The sequence below is a fragment of the Heptranchias perlo genome, unplaced genomic scaffold, assembly GCF_035084215.1.
Source record: "Heptranchias perlo isolate sHepPer1 unplaced genomic scaffold, sHepPer1.hap1 HAP1_SCAFFOLD_585, whole genome shotgun sequence".
Classification (NCBI taxonomy): domain Eukaryota; kingdom Metazoa; phylum Chordata; class Chondrichthyes; order Hexanchiformes; family Hexanchidae; genus Heptranchias; species Heptranchias perlo.
This window is the reverse complement of record NW_027139607.1, coordinates 77195-105000: the sequence shown is the minus strand read 5'-3', so window position 1 is coordinate 105000 and position 27806 is coordinate 77195. Positions and strand designations below refer to the sequence as shown.

General features: G+C 49.7%; 2 protein-coding genes across 8 annotated transcripts in view; one reads left to right on the top strand and one right to left on the bottom strand.

Moving 5' to 3' along the window:
* LOC137316301 (telomere length regulation protein TEL2 homolog) overlaps positions 1–3229 on the top strand; it is a gene marked incomplete at its 5' end in the record, with an annotated part of 27120 nt that extends 23891 nt beyond the window's left edge. Inside the window, 3 exons of the mRNA XM_067980380.1 lie at positions 592–656; positions 1251–1366; positions 2274–3229. Coding sequence (XP_067836481.1) covers positions 592–656; positions 1251–1366; positions 2274–2377 — 285 coding nt within the window. The remainder of the gene's footprint in view (positions 1–591; positions 657–1250; positions 1367–2273) is intronic.
* A 556-nt stretch (positions 3230–3785) lies between these two features.
* LOC137316298 (SEC14-like protein 5) overlaps positions 3786–27806 on the bottom strand; it is a 46098-nt gene continuing 22077 nt past the window's right edge. For 6 of the 7 annotated variants that reach the window (XM_067980371.1, XM_067980369.1, XM_067980372.1 and 3 more), the window contains 15 exons: positions 26259–26408; positions 25159–25290; positions 24535–24663; positions 22837–23077; positions 21835–21947; positions 19826–19855; positions 17534–17723; positions 16852–16940; positions 15885–15955; positions 14739–14910; positions 13210–13344; positions 11162–11299; positions 10457–10705; positions 7593–7771; positions 3786–6999 (listed from right to left, as the gene is read on the bottom strand). In XM_067980371.1, coding sequence (XP_067836472.1) covers positions 6894–6999; positions 7593–7771; positions 10457–10705; positions 11162–11299; positions 13210–13344; positions 14739–14910; positions 15885–15955; positions 16852–16940; positions 17534–17723; positions 19826–19855; positions 21835–21947; positions 22837–23077; positions 24535–24663; positions 25159–25290; positions 26259–26408 — 2124 coding nt within the window. In that variant the 3' untranslated portion in view covers positions 3786–6893. The remainder of the gene's footprint in view (positions 7000–7592; positions 7772–10456; positions 10706–11161; positions 11300–13209; positions 13345–14738; positions 14911–15884; positions 15956–16851; positions 16941–17533; positions 17724–19825; positions 19856–21834; positions 21948–22836; positions 23078–24534; positions 24664–25158; positions 25291–26258; positions 26409–27806) is intronic. The other variant, XM_067980375.1, reaches the window with a different exon arrangement.

The window sequence follows — 27806 nt, the reverse complement described above, 5'->3', positions numbered from 1 at the left end:
CTTCGAGCCGGCGCGGACACGATGGGCCAAATGGCCCCCCTCTGTGCTGTATCTTTTCTATGGTTCTATGGACTCACTCGCAGGTCCCACATCCCACCCCCCCGACTCTCTGGGTGACCTGGGGAGGCACAGTCTTACTGCCCCCTGCCCCTCACCAGTGCAATAGCTGAGATCAACTAACTGCACAGAGCTGTGATTCCCCCCTCACCCCCCCCCCCACCCCGTGTCCCCTCGCCCCCGGTGTTCCCCCCTCGCCCCCAGGTGTCCCCCCGGTGTTCCCCCCCCCCCCCTCGCCCCCCGGTGTCTTCCCTCGCCCCCCGGTGTGTCTCTCCCCCCCCCCCCCCCCCGGTGTCTCTTCTCCACCCCCCCCCCCCCCCAGGTGTCGTCCCCCATCCCCCCTCGTCCCCCCCAGGTGTCGTCCCTCTCCCCCCCCCCCCCCCCCCCCCAGGTGTTGTCCCCCTCACCCACCCCGGTGTCTTCCCTCTCTTCCCCCCCACCCCCGTGTCCCCCCTCACTCCTGTTTGGTGAGCCGAGGACTGTGTATTTCCAGGAATTTGTTTGTAATTGGTCGGTATTTTTATCCTGTCCTAGATCGCCATTCACATGGGGAAAGCTCTGCTGGATTTCACCTGGGCTGTTCGGTACCACACGGACACGTGAGTAGCAGCTGGACGGTGGATTGGTGTTAACCCCTTCCCTCCTGTCGCCTGGAGGTTTTTGGATATTGGGTTGGATGGTGCACTGTCCCAGTGGGGTGTCGAGAGCTCCTTTTATGGGGGGGAGGGAGGTCCCACTGATACCTGGGAGCGGGGCAACAAATGTTGTCTGGGACCAGTGAGAGTGGCCTCATCTCCTGGAGCCTCTCCAGCTCCAGCCTGTGGAGCCCAGCTCCAGCAGATATCCCATAGGGGGTTGGGCCACCCATTGAGGGGCGGGGAGAGAGAGAGAGTATGGGGATGGTGAGTGGTGGTGTGGGTGTGGGGTGGGTGCGGAGCAGGGCGGGGGGGTGGGTGTGGGGCGGGGGGTGGTGGGGGGGGGAGCGGGGGTGGGTGTGGGGCGGGGGCGCGGGTGTGGAGCGGGGCGGGGGGGGGAGCGGGGGGGTGGGGCGGGGGGTGGTGGGTGTGGGGGAGATTAGATGCTCTGCGTTGGGTCAGTGTAGCACAGCCCTGATGGTTTGGGCTGTGGGGTCTCTGGTTTGTACGGGGGAGGGGAGTTAGCCCACTCTCAGATTCCCCTTATTGCCCTTCCAGGTACGTGCGACAGGGGACACTTTTTGCCGTCTCCTCGCTGCTGCTGAGTGTCCCCAGCGACCGTCTCCTGACTGAAGTCCCAGACGAACTCCTGGAAGTGAGGCTCTGGCTCGCAGGTGAGTCCTCGACAGAGTTGCGAGTGAGAGCTGCCGATTCACAGGCCTGGGCAAGGCAGTGGGTTCGACACTGGCCATCCAGCTCGGGGACTTGGGGTCAAACCCAGCCCACACCTGCTCGATGGGCGTTCCCCATCCACATCCTAGTGGGAACGGCTCAGACCTTAACACTGGACCTCAGTTAGTACAAAATTAGCAGACTTGCTGAGAGGACCATTGCTGAGTAAACGGGTAAAGGCTGAATTGTCACAAACTGCTTCAGACACTCCCTTTGTATCACACGGTGATGGTGCTTTGGGCAGGAAACCATCGGTCCCTTGAACTGTCTCAGATTCTGGAGCTAGTATTGTCAGCTTGGCTCAGTGGGTCGCACTCTCACTTCTGAGTCAGAAGGTCATGGATTCAAGTCCCCACTCCAGAGACTTGAGCTCATAATCTAGGCTGGCACTCGCAGTGCAGTACCGAGGGAGCGCCGCGCTGTCGGAGGGTCGGTACCGAGGGAGCGCCGCGCTGTCGGAGGGTCGGTACCGAGGGAGCGCCGCGCTGTCGGAGGGTCGGTACCGAGGGAGCGCCGCGCTGTCGGAGGGTCGGTACCGAGGGAGCGCCGCGCTGTCGGAGGGTCGGTACCGAGGGAGCGCCGCGCTGTCGGAGGGTCGGTACCGAGGGAGCGCCGCGCTGTCGGAGGGTCGGTACCGAGGGAGCGCCGCGCTGTCGGAGGGTCGGTACCGAGGGAGCGCCGCGCTGTCGGAGGGTCGGTACCGAGGGAGCGCCGCGCTGTCGGAGGGTCGGTACCGAGGGAGCGCCGCGCTGTCGGAGGGGTTGCCTTTCGAATGAGATATTAAACCGAGGCCCCGTCTGCCAGAGACCAAGCAGTGGGATGTTACTCTTTTCCCTCTCTTATCACCAGATGTCGCTGAGAAAGACCCGGATGAAGACTGTCGCAGGTCGGCTGTCCAGAGCCTGCTTTTATTGGAAAACTTCAAGAAGAAACTTGGTGTCTTCCCGGAATAATGGGGTCTGTCCAGCCCCGAGATCCAGGAGATGGGGAGAGTTACGGCCCAGTTACAACTCGTCAGCAATCCTGAAAACTGTAAAGGACGATTTCTTGTAATCAGGTCACTGTAAACTGGCACAGTCAGAGTTATGGGCTGGGACAGATATTGAGTAAATGCAAGATTCAGGCGGTGTCACGAGGGGAGGGGCAGTGCACAGTATGGGAGGGGAGACAAATAGCAGCCTGTCCTGAGGGTTTTTTTGAAACTGCAAATAACTTGTTCTCCCCCACGTGCGACAGCAGTTACAGAGCAGTTGGGTCGAGGGGTCAGTGCAGTGTTTACAATGGGGATCTTAGTCTAACACATTTTAATTCTCAGTGAGCTGGTGATGTGGTCGCCTGAAATCAGTGTCTTAATGAACGTACGTACATCTTGTCTTTGTCTCTGCTGAAGGTGCTGACTCTTGCTGGGGTCAGGGGCCAATTCTCTGCCAGGACTGGGTCAGGGTCAGGGGTCAACTCTCTCCGGGATCGGGGTCCCTCCGTGTCGGTCAGCTGTTCGACGTTGGAGGGCATCACTCCTGAGCCTGATCTCCACGTGCAGCGAGGAGCTGGCGACCTGGCGAGACCCTCCATAAATGGTCGGTCCAGTAACGTAGCACAGAGCGGGATCTGAACCTGGGACTTCCTGGTCACTATAGTTGAGCCACATCACATGTTGCATTTAACCCACTGCAGCCAACGTCGATGTAACTTAACAAATGCAATAAGGAGGTGAGAGGAAAGGCCGAGTTACAGGAAAATATTCCTTGTGCTGATTCCACCGTTGGAGGTTTCTTGTATTTTCAGAATAAAAGATCTTTTTCTCACTCGTCTGTTGGGAGTTTTCATTTTTCTCCTTGTTGAGTGTATCGAGGGATAGCAGATTGCCCACTCTCTCTCTCTCTCTCTCTCTCTCTCACAGGCACTGGGATACTGTTACACTCTCTCTCACCACCTGCCCCTTTGTTAATGTTGGGCTTTGACTTAGGTCCAGATTCTTACTGCAGCCTTTCGTTTCCTCCCCTCTTCCCCTGAAGGCAGGACTCCTGCTGGGATGTGTGGGCTGTGGGGAATCTCATGGCTCGGCCCAGACCGATCCTCGCTGGCAACAGTTTGTTGCTGATTTTCCACCAATTACCCCCTGCCCCTCCCTCCCTCCCTCCCTCACCTTCCCTCCCTACATCAGCACAGACCAGGCACTGTCCTGGGCTGTAGTTCACCAGCTCTGACCTCTCTCTCTGGCGGAGTCGTCTTGCCTTTTGGTTTTGGATGAATACAACTTGTCTCACAGACTGATCTTCATTTTTCTGCTGCATTATATTTTTTCCATCTGATATTTTGTTTTTCTTTCCTCATCATTTCAAACAAACAGTGGGCAGAGTGTTCCAGAAACACAAAAGTATTTATTTCCAACTTTACAAAAGTAACAGAGTCAGGAATTATAAAGGTCGTAATCCCCAGTTAGTTCTTTGCTCTCAATGTAAGGTGATATTTCTTACTAATTTGAATAACATGAGCCCAGCCTGTGACCCTTAGAAAAAGGCTGGGATCCGGTGTCACTTGTTTCAGGAGCTATTATCTTACAGACACTACTCTCCACAGTCAAAGAGCCTGCAAGAGTCACTCGCCCAGCAGCAGAAGCTATTCCTGCTTCACTCAGTGTATCTAAAACTGTGGAACCTGCAAACGCCATCAGTAGAAAATATGGAGGGAATTCAGAGACTCCTGTTTTGAATGTTGTGCTTATCAAAGGTGATGGATATTAGGAACCCTTTCTACAGATAATCCTGTGCTGAAACTGGCCAACTTGATTTCACACAGAAACCCGTACAGGCAGCAGATTGAGGAGCTTTCCTCCAATGAGCCTAGACTGGCTGAATCCTGGTCACAGAGGTAATGGCCAGTGTCTAACGCACAGTGATACCCAATCCCTCGGTCGGGGAGCTTGCGTCTGAAATGAGAGCTTTTTTTTTTTACTTACTGCTGTTTAAAGGCTGGGAGGGTGAAAAGCTTCATCATTGGCAGTAACTCAAACTGTGATATGGGCTGGTGCTGAAAAGTCACATCATAATGAACCGCCTCAAACACAGCATCACCCGATGGGAACGGGCGGTGGTACAGGAGTGCCCCATTCATCATACAGACGTCACCCGACGGGAACGGGCGGTGGTACAGGAGTGCCCCATTCATCATACAGACGTCACCCGACGGGAACGGGCGGTGGTACAGGAGTGCCCCATTCATCATATAGACGTCACCCGACGGGAACGGAACGGGCGGTGGTACAGGAGTGCCCCAATCATCATATAGACGTCACCCGACGGGAATGGAACGGGCGGTGGTACAGGAGTGCCCCATTCGTATCGACGTCACCCGACGGGAACGGGCAGTCCCAGGTGAGCAGCAGGTTTTAGTTTTGTATCTGAGGGGAACGAATGCTGGTCCTTTATTTTATAACAAGTGGAGATTATTCCATCACACTCCTGACTTGGCCCTTGTTGGTGGTGGAGAGGTTTTGGGGAGTCACTCGCGGACAATACGTAGCCTCTGACCTGCTCTAGTAGCTACAGTGCTGTCACTCGGTATAAAGGGGAGAGCACGCGCTTCACACAGATTCATAAAATACACCTTCTGAACAAGGACGATTTAACACGACTAAATACACCTACATTAAAATTGTACAGTACTTAATAAAACTATCTGGTACTTCCTATAAACAAAACCTCGTTATTTTACAGTACAGTTTGTTTCAAATGTGTTAAATCCTGAGGTTTAAGTGGGTTAATTCTAACACCAGGTAAATACATAGAAAAATGTGCACATCAAAAATATAGTTTGTCAGAGGATCCTGTTCCAGTGCGTACCCCAGCCTTGAGCGTACGGAGTCCGAGGACAGGAATCACTATCATAGGGGTGTCCAAGGGGTCTCTGGGGAGAGGTCATGAACACTGGTGCCTGGGAGTCACATATGAACTTTGAACCCCTGTTGCCAATAATTTGCAGATATCTCAGTTGCTGATACTAAGAGATCTTGCTGTTTTGATTTTTAGGATTTATCCATTGAGCCAACAGCTAAAATCAGCTCTTCCCAAATTCAGGCCCATGAAATTTAAACCCTCGCCGATACCCCAGGAAATTCTGCCCCACTAGGTCAACTACAACCTGGGTTTGAGGGTCACAGGTTGGACGTCTCTGCTTGGTGAGACAGGCTGAAATTGTGCATTTACTAACACTGGTAAATATAGGAAAGGAATTGTTGGTTTCTATCATAAAAGCCCTTAAAGTGTGGATTCATCAGTAAACTGGGAAGAGGCATCAAAGCGGCCCAGTATTATCACAATAGCACTGCTTCTCACCACTGCAAGAGTTCACAATGTAGCATTATGGCTATCAGGTCAGTCACAGACTGGGAAGCAGCAAGAGGTTCAATCCTTACCCTGCTGAATGTACAGGGTGTAACCGTCTCTGCTAACAGTACGTCCCAGGGGGTTTCACCCTGGCTGTAACGGTCTCCGGTTTCAAGGTTTAATATGATCTGCGATCAGCTCAGGAACCCAGTTAGAAATACTTTAAGTGGATTTTAAAATCCGTCTAATCCTAGGTAATGGTATGAGAGAGATTGGTACCAGAGGGAGCTGGACCATTGAAAGTGTGGAAGGCCAAGGAAAGGTGATTGCAGTTTCGTGTGGCCAAGTCTAGGGTAATGCTTACAGAATCAGGAAACAGGGTAAATGAGCAGTGTTTTGAATTGGGACAGTAACTGTGATACATCATCAGCTCTCTCCCTCCAGAGAGGCACCACAGACACTTATTCTAAACAAGTGCCCCCTCAAACTGGTATTTTAAACAAAACTTAAGGTGGTGAAAGTGGAAAAGACATCGACCATCCACAGAAAGCATCCACTCCCTGTGAAGGCTGATCAGAAGGGAGGGGGGTTAGATTAACAAGTTACCCTAACTTTGCATAGATCATCAGCGAGGTCACATCTAGAGTAGTGTGTGCAGATTTGCACACTCAAGTACAAGAGAACATCGATGCACTGGAGAAGGTTCGGGGAAGGGCAACGTGGACAACCTTAGGACTCACGGAATTGAACTGGTTTCCACCAGCGAGAAGCAGATTGGGGACACGATCCAGATTTGTAAGATGCTGAGAGGAAGGGGTAATAGGGATGGAAGCAGGTTATTCAGCATGGATTGTGAGCACATTGTACATGGGCCCATTGTTCATTCTGTTTGGAAGACAATGTTCAAGGCTGTACGTTCGATACACAGCCTAAGGAGAGCAAACTAGGGAGGCATGTCTTCTCCGTACAATACATCGGACATCGAACCCTGATAAACGCTGCACGGTTTCACGTGACCTTATTGCACTGAAGTGAGATGAGTGATAGGCTGGCAGTCGGCCAATGCCCAGTTAGATGGAGCAGCCATCATTGTACCTCGTCTGGAGGCAGTTCCCCGTTCAATGGGCCACAGTCCAACAGCTCGCTATCGGGAAACGAATGAGCTGCTGTGGGACTGGCTGGAGGAGGTGGTGCCAGCACTGAGCTGCGAGAATCCACTGTGGCAGGACTCCAGGCTCGTCATGGACCCCCTGAGGAGAGAAAAGGCAACTGTTATATCTCCCAGGGGACGCTGTGCTCCTCATCTCTTCTCTGCGGATGGCTGTTGCCCAGCTACCTTCCGCAGGAACCTCCAGTAACTCACCTGAGTCATCAGTCGATGCACGAGTCCAGACCACGAGCCTCGGCAGGCTATTCGGGCACAGAGGGCACCACATCCCTGCACTTCCAGCAGTGGTCACTGGAGGGTGATCAGGAGCAGGGACCCCGGCTGATTCTCTCCATTGGCTCGTTACGTGACCTGATTTGCTACTCTGGCTGAGATCAATTAGCCCGCCAGGCTGAGGATCGGGCCTGCAGACTTCTGGACTCATGGCTCGGGAACGGTCCCGATATAATTCTCTGCGTTAAAAACACTGTCCCCAAGTTGACGTGACAACAGACGCAAGTGAGAACACACCCCTTGACCAGATCTGTCTCCGGTCCAATCAGTGGAATTTACCAGCTCAGGACCCTGACTCAGCCCTGCTGCTGATTCTCCCTGTTTAATATCGGGATGTCCTGATTGAAATGGGACAGTTGTGGATGGGGCAATGTTCGGTGAAGGCCGAGGACAGGCACCTACCTGAAATCCTCCGATGCCAGCACCTCAGTGTAGAACATGATTTTGCACTTGTGGGAGGAGACTTGTAAAGACGCCAGTACATCGTCGACACGGGGGAGGTTGGTGGATGAACACGACCACGAACTGGGCATCTTCCACTGCAAGATGTAGAACCCAGGCCAGCGAGTCACGTGCGAGCCCTGGAGACAGAAAGCATTTGATCCTGAGCTCCCTAATCTGACAGCTGTGGCAAAACCAGAGAGATTACAGATAGAATAAAAACACAGGTTTGAAAAGGCATCCTCCACCCTGCCTCAGAGGGTCAGCTCCGGCTCAGTGAGCAGCAACTCTCGCCTTGGAGGCAGAGGATCGTGGGTTTAAGCCCGACTCCAGAGATTACAAGTAGTAGCAGGACATTTAGAGACTCAGAATACAATCAAGGAGAGTCGACATGGTTTTATGAAGGGGAAATTGTATCTGACAAATTTATTAGAGTTCTTTGAGGAAGTAAGGGGCAGGGTGGGTAAAGGGGAACCAATGGATGCAGTATATTTGGATTTCCAAAAGGCATTCGATAAGGTGCCACATAATATACTGGCATGGATAGAGGATTGGCTAACTAACAGAAAACAAAGAGTCATTTTCAAAATGGCAATCTGTAACTAGTGGGGTGCCGCAGGGATCAGTGCTGGGGCCTCAACTATTTACAATATATATCAATGATTTGGATGAAGGAACAGAGTGTCTTGTGGCCAAATTTGCTGCTGATACAAAGATAGGTGGAAAAGCAAGTTGCGATGAGGATACAAAGTGTCTGCAAAGGGATATTGACAGGTTAAGGGAATCGGCAAAAATTTGGCAGATGGAATATAATGTGGGAAAATGTGAAGTCATCCACTTTGGGAGGAAAAATAAAAAAGCAAAATATTATTTGAATGGAGAAATACTACAAAATGCTGCGGTACAGAGGGATCTGGGTGTCCTCGTACATGAAACACAAAAAGTCAACATACAGGTGCAGCAGATAACCTAGAAGGCAAACGGAATATTGGCCTTTATTTCTAGGGGGATGGAGTATAAAAGCAGGGAAGTCATGCTACAACTGTACAGGGTGCTGGTGAGACCACACCTGGAGTACTGCGTACAGTTCTGGTGCCCTTATTTAAGGAAGGACATACTTGCATTGGAGGAAGTTCAGAGAAGGTTCACTCGGTTGATTCTGGGTATGGAAGGGTTGTCTTATGAGGAAAGATTGACCAGGTTGGGTCTATACTCATTGGAGTTTAGAAGAATGAGAGGAGATCTTATTTGAACATACAAGATTCTGAGGGGCTCGATAGGGTAGATGCTGAGAGGATGTTTCCCCTCATGGGGGAAATCTAAAATTAGGGGGCATAGTCTCAGAATAAGGGGTCGCCCGTTTAAGACAGAAATGAGGAGGAATTTCTTCTCCCAGAGGGTCGTGAATCTTTGGAATTCTTTACCCCAAAAAGCTGTGGAGGCTGAGTCACTGAATACATTCAAGGCCGAGTTAGACAAATTTTTGATCAGCGAGGGAGTCAAAGGATATGGGGAAAGGGCGGGAAAGTGGAGTTGAGGTAAAAATCAGATCAGCCATGATCTCATTGAATGGCGGAGCAGGCTCGAGGGGCCGAATGGCCTACTCCTGCTCCTATCTCTTATGGTTCTATGGACTTGAGCACAAAATCCAGGCTGACGCTCCCAGCGCAGTACTGAGGGAGACTTCTAGAAAGGTTGTTATGGGGTTGCGGAGGGGCAGAAGGGGCCCCACGATCTGAAATTTGTCCCCTAAACACCTCTGCCTCTCTCTCCTTTAAGACACTCCTTAAAACCCACCCCTTTGACCAATCTTTCGGTCACCCCTCCAAACATATCCTTTTTTGGCTTGGTGTCCCATTTTCTCGTGCCTTGGGACATTTTTCTATATTAAAGTGTTGGGTAAATGCAAGTTGTTGCTGTTGTTGTTGAAACGTTGTTTTTGGCCGAAAAGGAAACTGAGCTCCTTGGAGAGAGATCAGCTCATTGAAAAGTGAGGAGCTTAAATATTCATGAGAAATTGATCAGTGGGAATTCGTCCAATACTTAAGGAAATGAGAAAAGTAATTGGAGTCATGGGAGGATTTTTCAATTCAATAAATCCTGGGGTTCTGCATGGGGAGGACGGAAAATAGTTTAAATTCCAGTTATAGAATAGTTCCAATCATCGACTGAGTTTGATCCGTAGCCTGGAAAACAAAACTGGAGTCCAGTGAATTTTGTGCTCATTAAGGTGAAAGATGTTAATGGTGGAGAATGGAACACATTCTGTAAAGGGAACAGCACGGGTTAGATACAGAGTAAAGCTCCCTCTACACTGTCCCATCAAACACTCCCAGGGCAGGTACAGGGGGTTAGATACAGAGTAAAGCTCCCTCTACACTGTCCCATCAAACACTCCCAGGGCAGGTACAGGGGGTTAGATACAGAGTAAAGCTCCCTCTACACTGTCCCATCAAACACCCCCAGGGCAGGTACAGGGGGTTAGATACAGAGTAAAGCTCCCTCTACACTGTCCCATCAAACACCCCCAGGGCAGGTACAGGGGGTTAGATACAGAGTTTTGAAGGAACGGCGATATATTTCCAAGTCGGGATGGTGTGTGACTCGGAGGGGAACGTGCAGGTGGTGTTGTTCCCATGTACCTGCTGCTCTTGTCCTTCTAGGTGGTAGAGGTCGCGGGTTTGGGAGGTGCTGTCGAAGAAGCCTTGGCGAGTTGCTGCAGTGCATCCTGTGGATGGTACACACTGCAGCCACAGTGCGCCGGTGGTGAAGGGAGTGAATGTTTAGGGCTGCGAGAGGGCCGATGTACAGTCCCAGTAACAAACCTGGACACTCTCTCCCTCTCGACAGAGGAGTGGGGATTCCACCGAGCTGTAGTCCATTCCCAGCACCCAGCTCCTCTCTATCAGCTGCACGTTGTTACCACTGGGGAGGGGAAGCAGTGGGCCGGCCGAGTCCTTGCGATTGACCTGAGGCGCCCGCTTGGAATGGAAGATGTTAAACACCACGTCACCCTTCAGGATGTCGAAGTCCCAGGTGATGACGGACGAGGCCTCCAGAATTTCAATCACCACCTGAAAAAACAAAGTAAAACAGATAGAAAACCAGACCCGGTGTGGGGGGAGCAACAGTCCCACGTGAACTGGGTCAGACCAACCTGCGAGAATGGATTAAATGCGATTGGCATTTGCTGTGTAAATATAGATTTCATAATCATTCTGCAGGGGAAGGGTCACTCACTGTGTAACTGTGTGGAGTTCCTGTTTATAGCAGGGGAAGGGTCACTCACTGTGTAACTGTGTGGAGTTCCTGTTTATAGCAGGGGAAGGGTCACTCACTGTGTAACTGTGTGGAGTTCCTGTTTATAGCAGGGGAAGGGTCACTCACTGTGTAACTGTGTGGAGTTCCTGTTTATAGCAGGGGAAGGGTCACTCACTGTGTAACTGTGTGGAGTTCCTCTTTATTTAGCGGAGTTAATTGCGAGAGACTGACCTTTCACAAGCTGTGCACTATTGATGGTGACTCAGTACCTCGTGCGGAGCTCCTTTGAAGACGTTGGCCGACTGATAAATAGTTTCTGTCCAGAGTTTGATGTGATCGGTGTTTTCCAGCATTTCCTCCGTCTGATACAAGGATTTGGGAACCATTCCGCCTTCTGGGATATTACACTACATGGAAGCACAGGGTTACAGTGTGGGGTTAATGGAGGGATGACCATGATTGGTAAAATATGACAATCAAGCACACTCCTCCCACAGCCCACGTACACTCCACCCGATCATGGACACTCTCCCCACCCATTTAATCTCCTCCCACAGCCCATGTACAATCTCTCCGATCATGGACACTCTCTCCACCCATTTAATCTCCTCCCACAGCCCATGTACAATCTCTCCTATCATGGACACTCTCCCCACCCATTTAATCTCCTCCCACAGCCCATGTACAATCTCTCCTATCATGGACACTCTCTCCACCCATTTAGCAGCAGGTCCAACCCAGAACAAAATGAAATTGTTTGGAAGATGGCAGCTGTTATCACAGTTACCAACGTTACTGACACCGAGTGCATCGGTGAAGAGGACATAAGGAGTCTGCAAAGGGACATAGATAGGTTAAGTGAGTGAGCAAAAATTTGGCAGATGGAGTATAATGAGGGAAAATGTGAACTTGTCCACTTTGGCAGGAGGAATAGAAAAGCAGTATATTATTTAAATAGAGAGAGATTGCAGAACTCTGAGGTACAGAGGGATCTGAGTGTCCTAGTGAATGAATCACAAAAAGTTAGTCTGCAGGTACAGCAAGTGATTAGGAAGGCAAATGGAATGTTGTCATTTATTGCAAGGGGAATGGAATCTAAAAGTAGAGATGTTTTGCTACAGTTGTACAGGGCATTGGTGAGACCACATCTAGAATACTGTGTGCAGTTTTGGTCTCCTTATTTAAGAAAGGACATAATTGTTTTGGAGGCGGTTCAGAGAAGGTTCACTCGACTGATTCCTGGGATGAGGGGGTTATCTTATGAGGAAAGGTTGGGCAAGTTGGGCCTGTATACACTGGAGTTTAGAAGAATGAGAGGTGATCTTATTGAAACATATAAGATCCTGAGGGGACTAGAAGGGATAGATGCTGAGAGGATGTTTCCCCTTGTGGGAGAGACTAAAACTAAAACAGTTTAAAAATAAGGGGTCTCCCATTTAAGATGGAGATGAGGAGAAATTTTTTCTCTGAGGGTCGTGAGTCTGTGGAACTCCCTTCCCCAGAGAGCGGTGGAGGCAGGGTCACTGAATATTTTTAAGGCTGAGTTAGATAGATTCCTGATTAACAGGGGAGTCAAAGGTTAGAGTCATAGAGTTATACAGCACGGATAGAGGCCCTTCGGCCCATCGTGTCCGCGCCGGCCTATAGTAGGTAGACAGGAAAGTAGGGTTGAGGTCGAAATCAGATCAGCCATGATCTTATCAAATGGCAGAGCAGGCTCGAGGGGCCGAATGGCCGACTGCTGCTCTTAATTCATATGTTCGTACGTCCCTTACATAGCTCGAACCGATGACTTGCGCCCCCCGCACTGACAGACCCCCACCCCCCGCACCGACAGACCGACCCCCACCCCCCCGCACCGACAGACCGACCCCCATCCCCCCGCACCGACAGACCGACCCCCACCCCCCCCGCACCGACAGACCGACCCCCACCCCCCCGCACCGACAGACCGACCCCCACCCCCCCGCACCGACAGACCGACCCCCACCCCCCCGCACCGACAGACCGACCCCCACCCCCCTGCACCGACAGACCGACCCCCACCCCCCCGCACTGACAGACCGTCCCCCACCCCCCCGCACTCTGCTGATTGACCCCCCCGCACTGACAGACTGACTGACCCCCCCGCACTGACAGACTGACTGACCCCCCCGCACTGACAGACTGACTGACCCCCCCGCACTGACAGACTGACTGACCCCCCCCGCACTGACAGACTGACTGACCCCCCCCGCACTGACAGACTGACTGACCCCCCCCGCACTCTGCTGATTGACCCTCCTGACTTTCCGCACCAGTAGGCCCGAGCTCGTACCAGGCAGTCTCCACCCAGGAAGTCCGGAATGACCTCTTTATTGATGTAATCGATGAGGCCCCCAGGGCCCTGGTAGTTATTGCCGCTGTAGATGAGGAATTTCTGACGCGTGTTTTCGTTGATGAATGGACTGACCTGAAGAACACAAAAGAAGACGAGTTGAATTGGGCCCTCCGTCAGTACAGGGGCATCTGCCCAAACTCTCTCAGCCCAGGATGGGCCATGCCTTTATTTATTCATTCTCAGCATGTGGGTATCGCTGGCAAGGCCGGCATTTATTGCCCCATCCCTCGTTACAAACGAGTGCCTTGCTCGGCCACTTCAGAGGGCAGTTAAGAGTCAACCACGTTGGTGTGGGGACTGGAGTCACAAATAGGCCCAGACCGGGTAAGGACGGCAGGTTTCCTTCCCTAAAGGACATTAGTGAACCAGATGGGTTTTTAAGACAATCCGACAGCTTCATGGTCACTTTTACAGATTCCAGCTTTTTATTTCCAAATTTTTTTAAACTGAATTTAAAATGATCAAACTGGCCTGGTGGGATTTGAACTCATATTCTCTGAATTATACTAGTCTAGTAACAGAATCACTGCATCACAGGACCCACATATCAGGAATTTTATTTGAAATTCACAAGCTTTCGGAGGCTTCCTCCTTCCTCAGGTGAATGTTGTGGAAATGAAATCCTCGAACCTTTCACATTTATAAATCACAGAACCATACTCTGTGATTTATAAATGCGAAGGGTTCGAGGATTTCATTTCCACAACATTCACCTGAGGAAGGAGGAAGCCTCCGAAAGCTTGTGAATTTCAAATAAAATTGTTGGACTATAACTTGGTGTTGTAAAATTGTTTACAATTGCAAACCCCAGTCCATCACCGGCATCTCCACATATCAGGAGTTAGTGACATTAATACAGCATTTAACCCAATATAAAAGCAGCTAAAAGTGTACAGACCAGAAGGTCTCAGGTTTGATCCCTGGTCTGTGTAGAGTTTGGGCCCCTGGTCTAGGGAGGGAAAAGTCAGCCAAGGGCCCCGCTCCAGCCCAGTGAGTGCTGCTGGTAAGTGGGTATGTGTGGATGTCGAGTGCAGACAACAATCTGCATTTATATAGCGCCTTTAATGAAGTAAACCGTCCCAAGGTGCTTCACAGGAGCGATTATCAGACAACAATTTGACGCTGAGCTACATAAGGAGGTATTAGGACAGGTGACCAAAAGCTTGGTCAATGAGGTAGGTTTTAAGGAGGGTCTTAAAGGAGGAGAGAGAGAGTTTAGGGAGGGAAATTCCAGAGCTTAGGGCCCAGACAGCTGAAGGCCAACGGTGGAGTGATGGAAATCGGGGATGCGCAAGAGGCCGGAATTGGAGGACGAGCTTGTCTGTGATAGCTCCATAGTCGAATTGCCAGCACCATAAAGAATGGGCACGTGTTGGAGGTACCAGAGTGGGACTCCACGGAGCCCAGCATAAAGTCGGGGATAAAACTGGGAAAAGGACAGAGAGCAGCTTCACTTTGTGACTCACCAGTGTCCACAGGACCGGGAAGACCCTGGGGGCCCGGAGGATTAGCAGCCTGCCCAGCGTTTCCGGGTAATTGGCTTCCACCACTTCGATGATCCTCAGCAGCGCCTTCACCCCTGGCCTCCACAGATGCCTCATGTTCAGCCCTTCCAGGTCAACCAGACAGGTCCACGACCTGCTCATTCAATCAGAGACCACAGTTACTCACTGAGCCAGCAGCACTCGCAGGCAAACAGCACATCAACTGCCCACACTGGGCCTCAGCAGGGGGCCACTGGCAACCCTGGTACTGAGCGCCTTATCTCAGGGGGAGCACAAACTGGGGTTTTAATCCTCCTGCATGCACTATTCATTGGAAGGCTGACGTGATCTGTTGGAGTCCATCCATTGCAGCTAGATGTTGTGATGTAGCCCCCGCCCCCCCCCCCCCCGGATTTATCCTCACTGTCCCGTTCCCCCCCCCCCCCCCCGGATTTATCCTCACTGTCCCATTCCCCCCCACCCCCGGATTTATCCTCACTGTCCCGTTCCCCCCCCCCCCCCCGGATTTATCCTCACTGTCCCATTCCCCCCCCCCCCCCCGGATTTATCCTCACTGTCCCATTCCCCCCCCACCCCCGGATTTATCCTCACTGTCCCGTTCCCCCCCCCCCCCGGATTTATCCTCACTGTCCCGTTCCCCCCCACCCCCGGATTTATCCTCACTGTCCCGTTCCCCCCCCCCCCCCCGGATTTATCCTCACTGTCCCATTCCCCCCCCACCCCCGGATCTATCCTCACTGTCCCGTTCCCCCCCACCCCCGGATTTATCCTCACTGTCCCGTTCCCCCCCACCCCCGGATTTATCCTCACTGTCCCGTTCCCCCCCACCCCCGGATTTATCCTCACTGTCCCGTTCCCCCTCCCGCCGGATCTATCCCCACTGTCCCCCCACAGCTCGCCTATATTTACACTCACTGAGCAGCCCCCTCCTGGTCTCCTCTCGTGTAACTGACTCAAAGCTTTCTATCATAGCTGGATAACCCGACATAGCCAATGCCTGAGGAACTGTACCCCAGCAAGAGGCAGAGTGGGGGAAATCTAGGGGGAGGAGAGAGGAACTGGGGGGGCTGTAAGGCGGCAGTGGAAGGTGTAAAATACTTCACTGACGTGATTGGGCGGCCGAATGCTTTGGTGTTCTCTTCACATCTCTTCTGCCCGTCCTCGTTGATCGACAGAACCTGGAAAGAGAGGGAGAGCTTTTAGCAAACAATTGGCAGCAGCAGCACAGGGCGAGTGCTGAGGATTCAGGGTCGGCCTGGCCCCAGGCACCAGGTGTTACTGAGGCCATGGCCCAGCGGGGCACAGTTTGGAGAGACTGATCGATTATTGCTGGTCTGTGCAGTGATACCAATAACAAACCATCTTATGGTACATGCTCTCCTGGCCGGCCTCCCGCCCTCCACCCTCCTCAAACTTCAGCTCATCCAAAACTCTGCTGCCCGTATCCTAACTCGCACCAAGTCCCATTCACCCATCATCCCCCCTGTGCTCGCTGACCTACATTGGCTCCCGGTCTAGAAACACCTCGATTTGAAAATTCTCATCCTTGTTTTCAAATCCCTCCATGGCCTCGCCCCTCCCTATCTCTGTAACCCCCTCCAGCCCTACAATCCTCAGAGATCTCCGCGCTCCTCCAATTCTGACCTCTTGCGCATCCCCGATTTTAATCATTCCACCATTGGCGGCCGTGCCTTCAGCTGCCTCGGCCCTAAGCTCTGGAATTCCCTCCCTAAACCTCTCCGCCTCCTTTAAGGTGCTTCTTAAAACCCACCTCTTTGATCAAGTTTTTGATTGCCCGTCCTTAGTGACTTGATGTGAAATTTTGTTAAAGGCACTAAAGACACAAGTAGTTGTTGTTGTTGAGATTGATATATTTTTGTTGGGTGAGGGTATTAAGGGTTACGGAACCAAGGCGGGTAGATGGAGTTAAGATGCAGATCAGCCATGATCTAATTGAATGGTGGAACAGGCTTGAGGGGCTGAATGGCCTCCTCCTGCCCCTATGTTCTATTGGACATAGGATTATCGAGCTCTCGGGGCTGAGTATCAGCCCCTGACTGCCTGGTTTACTCACGTGCCGGAGAATGGCCTCCTCCCCCAGAGCTTTCAGCAGGCCCTTGGTGTCCATCTGTCCCAGTCGCAGGACGTACAGTGGGCGGCCATCTTGGTCAAGGAAAGAGAAGGAAAATCAGGATTTCTGTTCAAAGTTGCAGCCCTGGGACATGATCCTCAAAACTTACCAGCTCGTCACCGGCTCCTCTCCCACACCTCTCGGTGTTACCCCAGCTGCGGGGTATCTGCAGGCCTTCACACCATCTTATAGAAGATAGTGGGTTAATGGGGACCAGTGATGCTTGGCACCCAAGGCCCGAGTGCGGGAGCTCGGCCCCGGGCCCCGGTGTAGGGGTCCAGGTCTGACAGGCCGCGACGTGAACGCTCCTTCTATGGCCGCAACCAATTTTACACCAGCCGATGGGTGGGGGTTAGTCCCATACGGGGGGGGGGGGGGCGCGAGTTTTATGGGATCCCACAACCCATACGATGGGGTTGGGGGGTGGGGGGAGGCCACTCATGCCCACCGAACACGAGAATCCCGCTGAATGTCAGCCCACAATTCAGAGCCGGAGCTCCGGTCTCCACCGGCCGGGACCGTCTGTAGTGCGGTTCGAACCCTGCACCTTCTGACTCAGAGCTGGGAATTCTACCACTGAGCCAAAGGTTCGCTCCCAGTTAAAGTAATGAAACTGAAGGATTACCTCTGTCGTGATAATGCCAGCCTCCTGTATAATACTCGACCAGCACCTGTGGGGGTCGCCACACCTCAAGAATATAGTCCACCTGGTATTGTTTGCGCCAGGTGAGTGACTGACACATAATCTCCCGCGCCTTATCAATATTAAAATCCCGAGCCCGCAGGAAACGTAAAATGTGTTCATCTTTGGGAATCTGGAAAACAAAAGTGACAGGTCCTTTAAACACTGCCTTCACACGCACGTACAACATTTATACCAGCACCTGCGGCTCGCACACCAGCACTGTATTTACACCAGTAGTGAACAGTAGTATTGTATTTACACCAGTAGTGAACAGTAGTACTGTATTTACACCAGTAGTGAACAGCAGTACTGTATTTACACCAGTAGTGAACAGCAGTACTGTATTTACACTAGTACAGTAGTACTGTATTTACACCAGTACACCGTGAACAGTAGTACTGTATTTACACCAGTAGTAAACAGTAGTACTATATTTACACCAGTAGTAAACAGTAGTACTATATTTACACCAGTACACAGTGAACAGCAGTACTGCATTTACACCAGTAGTGAACAGTAGTACTGTATTTACACCAGTACACAGTGAACAGTAGTACTGTATTTACACCAGTACACAGTGAACAGCAGTACTGTATTTACACCAGTACACAGTGAACAGCAGTACTGTATTTACACCAGTACACAGTGAACAGTAGTACTGTATTTACACCAGTACTCACTGAACAGCAGTACTGTATTTACACCAGTAGTGAACAGTAGTACTGTATTTACACCAGTACTCACTGAACAGCAGTACTGTATTTACACCAGTAGTGAACAGCAGTACTGTATTTACACCAGTACAGTGAACAGCAGTACTGCATTTACACCAGTACAGTGAACAGCAGTACTGCATTTACACCAGTACAGTGAACAGCAGTACTGTATTTACACCAGTACACAATGAACAGCAGTACTGTATTTACACCAGTACTCACTGAACAGCAGTACTGTATTTACACCAGTACTCACTGAACAGCAGTACTATATTTACACCAGTAGTGAACAGCAGTACTGTATTTACACCAGTACACAGTGAACAGTAGTACTGTATTTACACCAGTACACAGTGAACAGAAGTACTGTATTTACACCAGTAGTGAACAGGAGTACTGTATTTACACCAGTAGTGAACAGGAGTACTGTATTTACACCAGTAGTGAACAGCAGTACTGTATTTACACCAGTACACAGTGAACAGTAGTACTGTATTTACACCAGTAGTGAACAGGAGTACTGTATTTACACCAGTAGTGAACAGGAGTACTGTATTTACACCAGTAGTGAACAGTAGTACTGTATTTACACCAGTAGTGAACAGTAGTACTGTATTTACACCAGTATAGATGAGGGAGATCTTTGGGCCCAGCCAAGTCACCTTTCCATTGAAATATAGGGTTCCTCAAGTAGGAAACCCAACTGAGAGGCGTTAGTATTAACAAACCATTGGACACTGCCTTCTTGGTTGCAAACTCACTGACTCTCTTGATACCTGAGGCAAGACTACTGAGGGTGACACGAGTCTAAATTCCCTCCTGATTTATTTTGGATTTGTTCAGAAGCTGCTTGTTCTGCCCTCTGGAAGTCCCATCATGTTCAACAGAACAGATTACTCAACTCAACACAGCAAACACATGCAGATCACTCAAACTAGCACGCATGTATATGCTCTTCGGAGTGCATATGCATGTTGGGATTTATGGGTGCTTGTACTTGTATTTGAGGGGGCGCGTGTGTGTAAGGGGGGCGCGTGTGTGTAAGGGGGGCGCGTGTGTGTAAGGGGGGCGCGTGTGTGTAAGGGGGGCGCGTGTGTAAGGGTTGTGAGTGCAGTGTGTATGCGAATGTTTCTGAGTGGATTTGTGTTTTAAAGGCAGTGGTGTGGCTATCTTTGAGAAAGGGGTTCAAATAAATGGTCTATGTCCTCCTGATGACCAATAAATGAGACACAAAGATAGATGAGAGACTGTTAGACATTGAGGCTCTGTGTCCATTCAAATCGTTAACTTTTATCCAATAAGGCAATGAGACAAACTCATTAAGACATTTAAGCTGAAGATATATGGCTGCCCTGGTTACAGGATAAAGGCAGCACTTCAGACAGTGTTGACTGGAGGACACGAGAGTTGTATTTGAACCCGTCTTCCTGATATCACACACTAGTCCTACTGGGCAATGTTCAAACTCTACCTCACGCTGACATGCAGCACACACACACAGAGGATAAAACATTACCTTTTCTGGCTTCCAATCACCTGCCTCAGACTATAAAGAGCACAGAGAAAGAAATGACTTTGAGGTGCAGCACAAGACAGCGTTCTGCAACAAATTCACATATGACAATGGCATTGCTAACTAAAGCAGTCCAGAGACACAAGCCATTGGTATCCTCATGTTAAGCACCTTCTGGTGGTGGGATGTCTCTCCCTGGTATGAACCAGATAAATCACTGGAAGGTTTGCAATGATTCAGGAATCATTTGTTGGAGAGAATGTGTCTGTTCCAAATATTCAGGATCCCAATAAGGACCCTAACCATTCCTCAGGATTTATTTTTTCCATCTATCTCAAAATCCAAGATTTTAACCCTATGAAGGACCTTGCATTGGGAAAATCTCCCCATGATCAGAACATCCTTCACCAGGCTCAGCAAGGGCCTCTCTGTCACCCCCACAGTGATCACTCTGACTGATGTTTGTCCTGCCCTTCATTGATCTTGGTTCTACTTCTACAGAAAATCAGGGGCATTCCATTGGAAACCATGTCCCACTCAACTGAGAGATTCAGGACCCATTCTGTCCATGTGCCTGATATCCAGGATCCACTCTGTCTGTGCACAAGATAGCCCATTGATCCTGGCTCCATTCTATTCATGCTCGATATCCAGACCCAGTCTACCCACAGTACATGTCCAGGGCCAATTTCACCGTTACACCAGATATCCAGACCCATTCTGTGTGTTAAATGTGCTAGAAAAAAAAGGAACTTGTATTTATATATCACCTTTCACAACCTCAGGATGTCCCCACACAGTCAACAAAGTACTACTGAGGTATAGTCACTGTTGTAATGTAGGAAACACGGCAGCCAATTTGCGCACAGCTAGATCCCACAAAAGGCAATGAAATCATCGACCAGATGAATGTTGTCCACATTGGTATCGTGAGTTGGATACCCTGGAGATCCAGGACCTATCCTCATTCAGAAAGCAGAAGGTAGTTCTGATCTGGAATGTGCTGCCTGTAAGGGCGGTGGAAGCATCTTCAATAATATCTTTCAAAAGGGAATTGGATAAATATTTGAAGGAGAAAAATTTGGAGGGGAGTGGGACCAATTGGAAGACTGGATAGCTCTTTCAAAGAGCCAGCACAGGCATGATGGGCCGAATAATCTTTTGTGCTGTTCACTCGGCGATTCTATGAGTTGTCAATCATCGCCCTCAAATTTGTTTTTTTTTAATCTTTGGCAGAAGAGACTTGAGCATTGTTTACATGTGTTTGCTCTTTCCTGCTCCATTAGCTGACATTTGTTTATTGTAAAGTCCATTGCCATTCCTTAATCCTTCCACTTAATTAGTCCAACTCCCTTAGAATGTCGGCAGTAAATTTTATAGTGTTTTCACAAGACTGTCCTCCGCCCACATTATTGGTGAGGTATGCAAACTGCAGGAGATGCAGAACAGATCTGAGCGTTACCACTAGTCATTACCTCCCTGGCAGAATCTTGCCCATTTAGCATGCCTGTGCTGGCTCTTTGAAAGAGCTATCCAATTTTCCAATTGGTCCCACTCCCCTGCAAATTTTTCTCCTTCAAATATTTATCCAATTCCCTTTTGAAAGATATTATTGAATCTGCTTCCACCACCCTTTCAGGCAGCGTATTCCAGATCAGAACTACTCGCTGCGTGAAAACATTTCTCCTCACCTCACCTCTGCTTCGTTTGCCAATTCCAACTCATTGGAATGTTTAAACAACAGGATGTGGTTAGCAATGAGTATAATTATGGACTAGGATAATGTTTAGGACATGTGATCATCAATCTAAACAGATTATTTTAATACATTAGTGAGGTCACCTTTGGCATACTGTGTCCACCTATCCTTGCTCAAAGATCCCAAGTCTAAAAGGGATTCAGCTTTATTCACTCTTTACTTTGTTTACACTTCACTCTACGTTTTACTTGTTACTTTGGATTGACTTGTGTCGACCACAGATAGTTTCACCCTGGCCCTGCCCGTCACGTACCTTGCCCTTATGTGTTTCTTGCAGCCACTGTCGAAGCTGGATCAGGCAGCTCTCTTGCATCGGGGTCAGTTGCCCCAGGTACCTTTCGATGTAATCAGCATCGAGCTTATCAGCTGAAAAACACACAGATAAACCCAATGTTGAGTTATTTGATCAAAACAACAGTTAACTGTCCAGCCAATACCACTCATTGAGATTTATGTACAACAAAGCACTTTTGTCTCAACTTCGATTCCTTTTAAATGGCAAATAAAAACAGCCCAAAGTAGGTAACTGTGGGGGCAGCCGAGAGACAAAGCTCGGGGCTAATGGGCCATTTCAGGTAGTTTGCCTCTTTGACCTAGCCTTTGGTCATTTCACCCAACTTCTCTCCTACTTTCTGCTCAGTGTCTGCTGGTCCCACTCTAAAGCACCTTGGAGCATTTTAGTAAATGAAAGCCACTTTATAAATGCAAGTTTATAAACTTTAGGAATAAGCAGGTGAGTGGGACTAATTGGATAGCTCTTTCAAAGAGCTGGCACAGGCACAATGGGCCAAATGGCCTCCTTCTGTGCTGTACAATTCTACAAAATTGTTGTTTCATTAGGTCACACCGTCTAATTCAGATCAAGCTGGGGTTCTGGTTGACTGATGTCTTTAAAGAAAGTTGGTGCACTCAAACACAAGATAAACTGTCTCTGTACATCCATGCCATTGTGGTGAGTACCCCATCATTAATCTCCTCCCTCTCCAAGGCAAGGGTGAGTGACCAATCTTTTCCATACCATTAATAGATTTATATATCTCGATTAGATCATCTACCAACTGCCTCCTTTCAAAACTGAAAAGTTCAAGTTTGCCCTGTTGTCTCATAACCCAGTCCTCTGATGCTGGGGATCAGCCCTATGGCTCTTCATAAGCACTAATCTCATTGTTACTCATCTGATCCTGTGTTTATATATAAAAATAAAACATCCACATGGGAAGAGCAAGAGTTGCACCTGATGTGTGCAGACACTTACCATCTGGTGTTGTGGGTAGTGTTTCCTGCCCACACAGGCTGGTCAATGGTTCTTTGGTACTGCTATGTGCGAGGGACTCTGATGGCTCTATCCTAATGTCTGGCAGTGGCGCTAGTGTCGGTCGGCTGGACTCTGCCACCATTTCCACCACAGCGACAGCCAGGGGAGGGGTCCAGCGGGGAATGTGTCGGATACCCTGTGCGGTCAGCTCGTTCAGGTAGTGCTCGATGATTTCTTTACCCTGAAACACAACAGAATCGGTTACAAATATTGCGCCTTGCATTTCATAAAGAGTTAAAGTTCTTCAGGCCAACAGTACTGATGCACTTTGGACAACAGTCCCACTCACCACCAAACCAAGAGAAAGTATTTTCCGACCAGTTGTTCACTTCATAATTTACCAACAGTTAATTGGTCAGCCGTGGCTCAGTGGGTCGCACTCTGACCTCCGAACCAGAAGGTCGTGGGTTCAAGCCCCAATCCCAGGCTGACACTCCCGCTGCAGTACTGAAGGAGTGCTGCACTGTCAGAAGTGCCGTCTTTTGGGTGAGACGTTAAACATCGCAGGTGGAGGTAAAAAATCCCATGGCACTATTTCAGAGGAGAGATAGGGAATTCTCCTGGTGCCCTGGACAACATTTATCCCTCAACCAACATCACTAAAATAGATTAACTGGTCATTCATTCATTTGCTGCTTGTGGGATCTTGCTGTGCCCAAACTGCATGTTACGTTTGCCTATGTTACAACAGTAATTTTTATATATATAGTGCCTTTAAAGCAGAGAAACATCCCAAGGTGCTTCACAGAGGCATGAGGAAAAAATATAACAGTGACAACACTTCAAAAAAGTAATTAATTGGTTCTAAAAAGCACTGGAAAGCTCTGATGATGTATTAACATACTATACAAATGCAAGCTCTTTTTTAATATTAAATTACCCAATGGGAAGTTTAATAAAATGATTCAAATTTAACACTAGTGAGGTTCTGATAGGTTCAATTCTCAGTTTGATTCCAGCCGACGAACTGGTTAATGCTGCTACAATTGGCTTCAGCCTCCCTGAGCTGAGGGTTCCTGCTCCCAATTGCTTACAGAAAAGTGTGTGTGTCTGGAGATCAAAGAAGGCAGCAGGATTGGGTTCAGCTGTGATGCCCCTGCAGGCGAATAACTTGTCTAGGCCCACATGTGAAAAGTGGACACTGGAGCGAGGTACTGAAAAGTGGTTGGCTTTTGTAAAATATACCGTTAGGATCAGATTGACAGCGATTGTGAAGCACCCAACTAGAACGTGGCCAATTGAATCACGGTGGACAGTCTGAAGGGTCGGAGATGACACGGTGATTTATAAGAGCATCTGCCATCCACTTTTCCCGCCAGCGAGCTGGTAAGGAAAAGTCAAAGGAATCGGGAAAGGTCGACCGTATGGGGTGTGTCGAAGGGAGCCGTGCTGTTTGGTGGACAGAACAAGTCAGAGGGCTCCCATGGCACTGGACAGGGACTGCACCAAACTCATTTCACAAAGGACTCTTACAGCCAGTGCAGAAAGGAGATTTCCATCATATGAATTTGGGCTGGATCTGAACCCAGAGATGCAAGACCAGAGTCTAATTCAGTGCACCATCTGTCCATAAACCTGTTAGCCCACCCCCCCGCCCCAGTCACTGAAGACATATGAGAGAATAGGAAAATCTCCTACCCTCTTGATGTTGGCAGCATACTGTCTCATTGCAATCTTTTCCACCGTGCTTTCAAACCCAAAGAACGACTTGATGTCAAGCGAAGCAGACTGCTCGAAGCAAGTCCATTCCTCGTTGTCAGGGTGCACCTGGAGGACAGCAATCGACACATTTAAAACTGAGATCCCATTCCGACTCTGCCACAGCTGCCCATCAACACGAACACAACATGCAGTCAATGCATGTATAACTGAGCACGAAACAGGAAATGCAGGCGGACCTTAGACGTTGTGCAGACAGAAGAAAAGCAGCAACCAAACATACGCAGATAGAAAGTAGAAAGCCCACAGTCAGTCAGCACGGCCAGTGTACACAACGACAACTTGCATTTATATAGCGCCTTTAACGTAGTAAAACGTCCCAAGGCGCTTCACAGGAGCGTAATCGGACAAAAATTGACACCGAGCCACATAAGGAGATATTAGGACAGGTGATCAAAAGCTTGGTCAAAGAGGTAGGTTTTAAGGAGCGTCTTAAAGGAGGAGAGAGAGGTAGAGAGGCGGAGAGGTTTAGGTTTAAAAATCAAATAATAAAATACACATAGCGATAAGCACAGCTCCGAACCACCAGGCTTTGCAACTCACGCTGTAACTGCAGATCTCGTTGACGAGGATCCTGCTGGAAAAGGTCTCGTTGTGAGCCTCGATCAGCAGTGTGCGCTCCTTCCAGTTCACTGTGTTCTTCTGGATGAAGTAGACGTATTCCACCCCCGCGATCTGCAATAGGTCACAGAGGTTCGTCACAGTCAGACAGGCAGATCGCAAGGGGAGCAGGGCCAGAGCTATACCCAGCCTGTCCCCTCACCGGGCACCGGCACAGACTCGAATAGCACAAAGGCCCAGAATGAGTCCAATACTCTTCAAACAAAGCACACACTGCCCTAGTCCAATACTCAGAATGCAGCCCAGGGTACATCTGATACTCTGAGCTCAGCCCAGCCTTGCCCTACATACATCATAGAATGATACAGCACAGAAGGAGGCCATTCGGCCCATCGTGCCTGTGCTGGCTCTTTGAAAGAGTTATCCAATTAGTCCCACTCCCCTACCCTTTCCCCATAGCCCTGCAAATTTTTTCCCTTCAAGTATTTATCCAATTCTCTTTTGAAAGTTACTACTGAATCTGCTTCCACCGCCCTTTCAGGCAGCGCATTCCAGATCGTAACTCGCTGCATTAAAAAAAAGTCCGATATTCCCAATCTAGTCCAGGTCGAATATTTTCAGTCCAGGTCCGATGCAGCAGAAGGCCAATATTCTTAGTCCATCCTTGCACATGTCTGATGCCCCCATCTCAGTCCAGCGGAGGTCTGATGCCCCCATCTCAGTCCAGCGGAGGTCTGATGCCCCCATCTCAGTCCAGCGGAGGTCTGATGCCCCCATCTCAGTCCAGCGGAGGTCTGATGCCCCCATCTCAGTCCAGCGGAGGTCTGATGCCCCCATCTCAGTCCAGCGGAGGTCTGATGCCCCCATCTCAGTCCAGCGGAGGTCTGATGCCCCCATCTCAGTCCAGCGGAGGTCTGATGCTCCCATCTCAGTCCAGCCCTACACAGGTCTGCTAGTCCCAGCCCGAGTTAGGCTAGCCCAGGTCTGATGCTCCTGGTCCACTGTGATGTGTTTGTTTGCGAGGGGCCTGTGTATAAGAGCTGGATTTGGTGATTACATATATGGCGACAACACTCGCTCACCTTCTTTAGCAGCCGCGGAGCGTCCACATTCAGCTTGCAGCTCCTCTCCACAATGTGCAGCGAGTCATCTTCACTCTTGTACTCACTGAGTTTCTCGCTACCCAAGAAAACCGGGATCAATGGGCATGACGGGAATCTCTTCTCGTAGGCCTGGAATAGAAAAATCATTTCTTCAGCGAGGAAATAAATAAACAGGACTTAATCCTCAGCTTCCCTTTGCATCAATAAAACATCTGAGACTTGCAATAATTGGTGCAATGGACAAATCCAACAGCACAGCCATTTCCAGGTCCTCCGCATCACATCAGCTGTTTGGTTATTACTACCGATTTCTCCCTCCCCTCCCTGAAGGCCGTGACTCTTGCTGGGCTACAGCTCAACAGCAAGCAGTGGTCGTCCAGTCCATCGCCATTTTTCCTGTGTGAGGCTTTGTGCCAAGTGTACTGGCACTGCCTTTTTTTGGTATGTCCAGGATATTGGGACAATGTGTTTCCAAATGGGAATTTCCCATTACTTAGGTTAACTGGGGGATGTGGCGGATGAGGGATGCCAGTTTAGCACATGCTGCCCTGAGGCAGACTGTGCCCACCTGTCAGTGCCCACCCCCACCTTTACAGGCAGAGGTGCACCTAATTAGCAACAGCTTTGCGGGACTAGCTGCAGGTCAACCCAGATGTACCACCTGCTGCAAGGACACTTGCAGCTAATATGCACGAGAGGGCAGCACTGCCAGTGGCAGTAACAGTGGGTTACAGCAGCAAATCTCCCTCTGCCTCCTTCTAGGCAGACTTCAACACTGTCCTATGGGAAGGGTACCCTGGAGAAGCAAGGAGGGTCTCTCTCCTGGCTACCACCTAATTCTGCAGCACCATCACTTGGCCAGCCATCAAACCGGAGGCGGGGGGGTGTGGTGCTGCACACACCCGGGTCCCTGCCTCCACATTTATTGAGCCAGTCCATAGGGAGTTTTATTACACAATGATCTTTGCAAAGGTGAGAGTTGATACATTAGGAACATAGGAATTGGAGGAGGCAATTTAGCCCCTTGAGCCTGTTCCACCATTCAATGAGATCATGGCTGATCTGTGACCTAACTCCATATACCCGCCGTAGGCCCATATCCCTTAATACCTTTGGTTAACAAAAAATCTATCATTCTCAGAATCCAGAGCGTCTCACCCACCCGCCTTATTAAACACTACCTACCCCACCTGTGGCAGAGTCTGCGGCTCCAGGATTGGACTATTCAGCCACCGCTGAACCCACCCTCCCACAGTGGAGGCAAGCCATCCTCGACCCTGAGGGACTGCCAAAGAAGAATCATCTCAGATTTAAAATTAACAATTGAGCTGGCATCAACTGCCATTTGCGGAAGAGAGTTTCAAACTTCTCCCACCCTTTGCGTGTAGAAGTGTTTCCGAACTGCACTCCTGAAAGTCCTGGCTCTAATTTTTAGACTGTGTCCCCGAGTCCTAGACTCCCCAACCAACGGAAATAATTTCTCTATCTACCCTATCCGTTCCCCTTAATATCTTGAAAACTTTAATC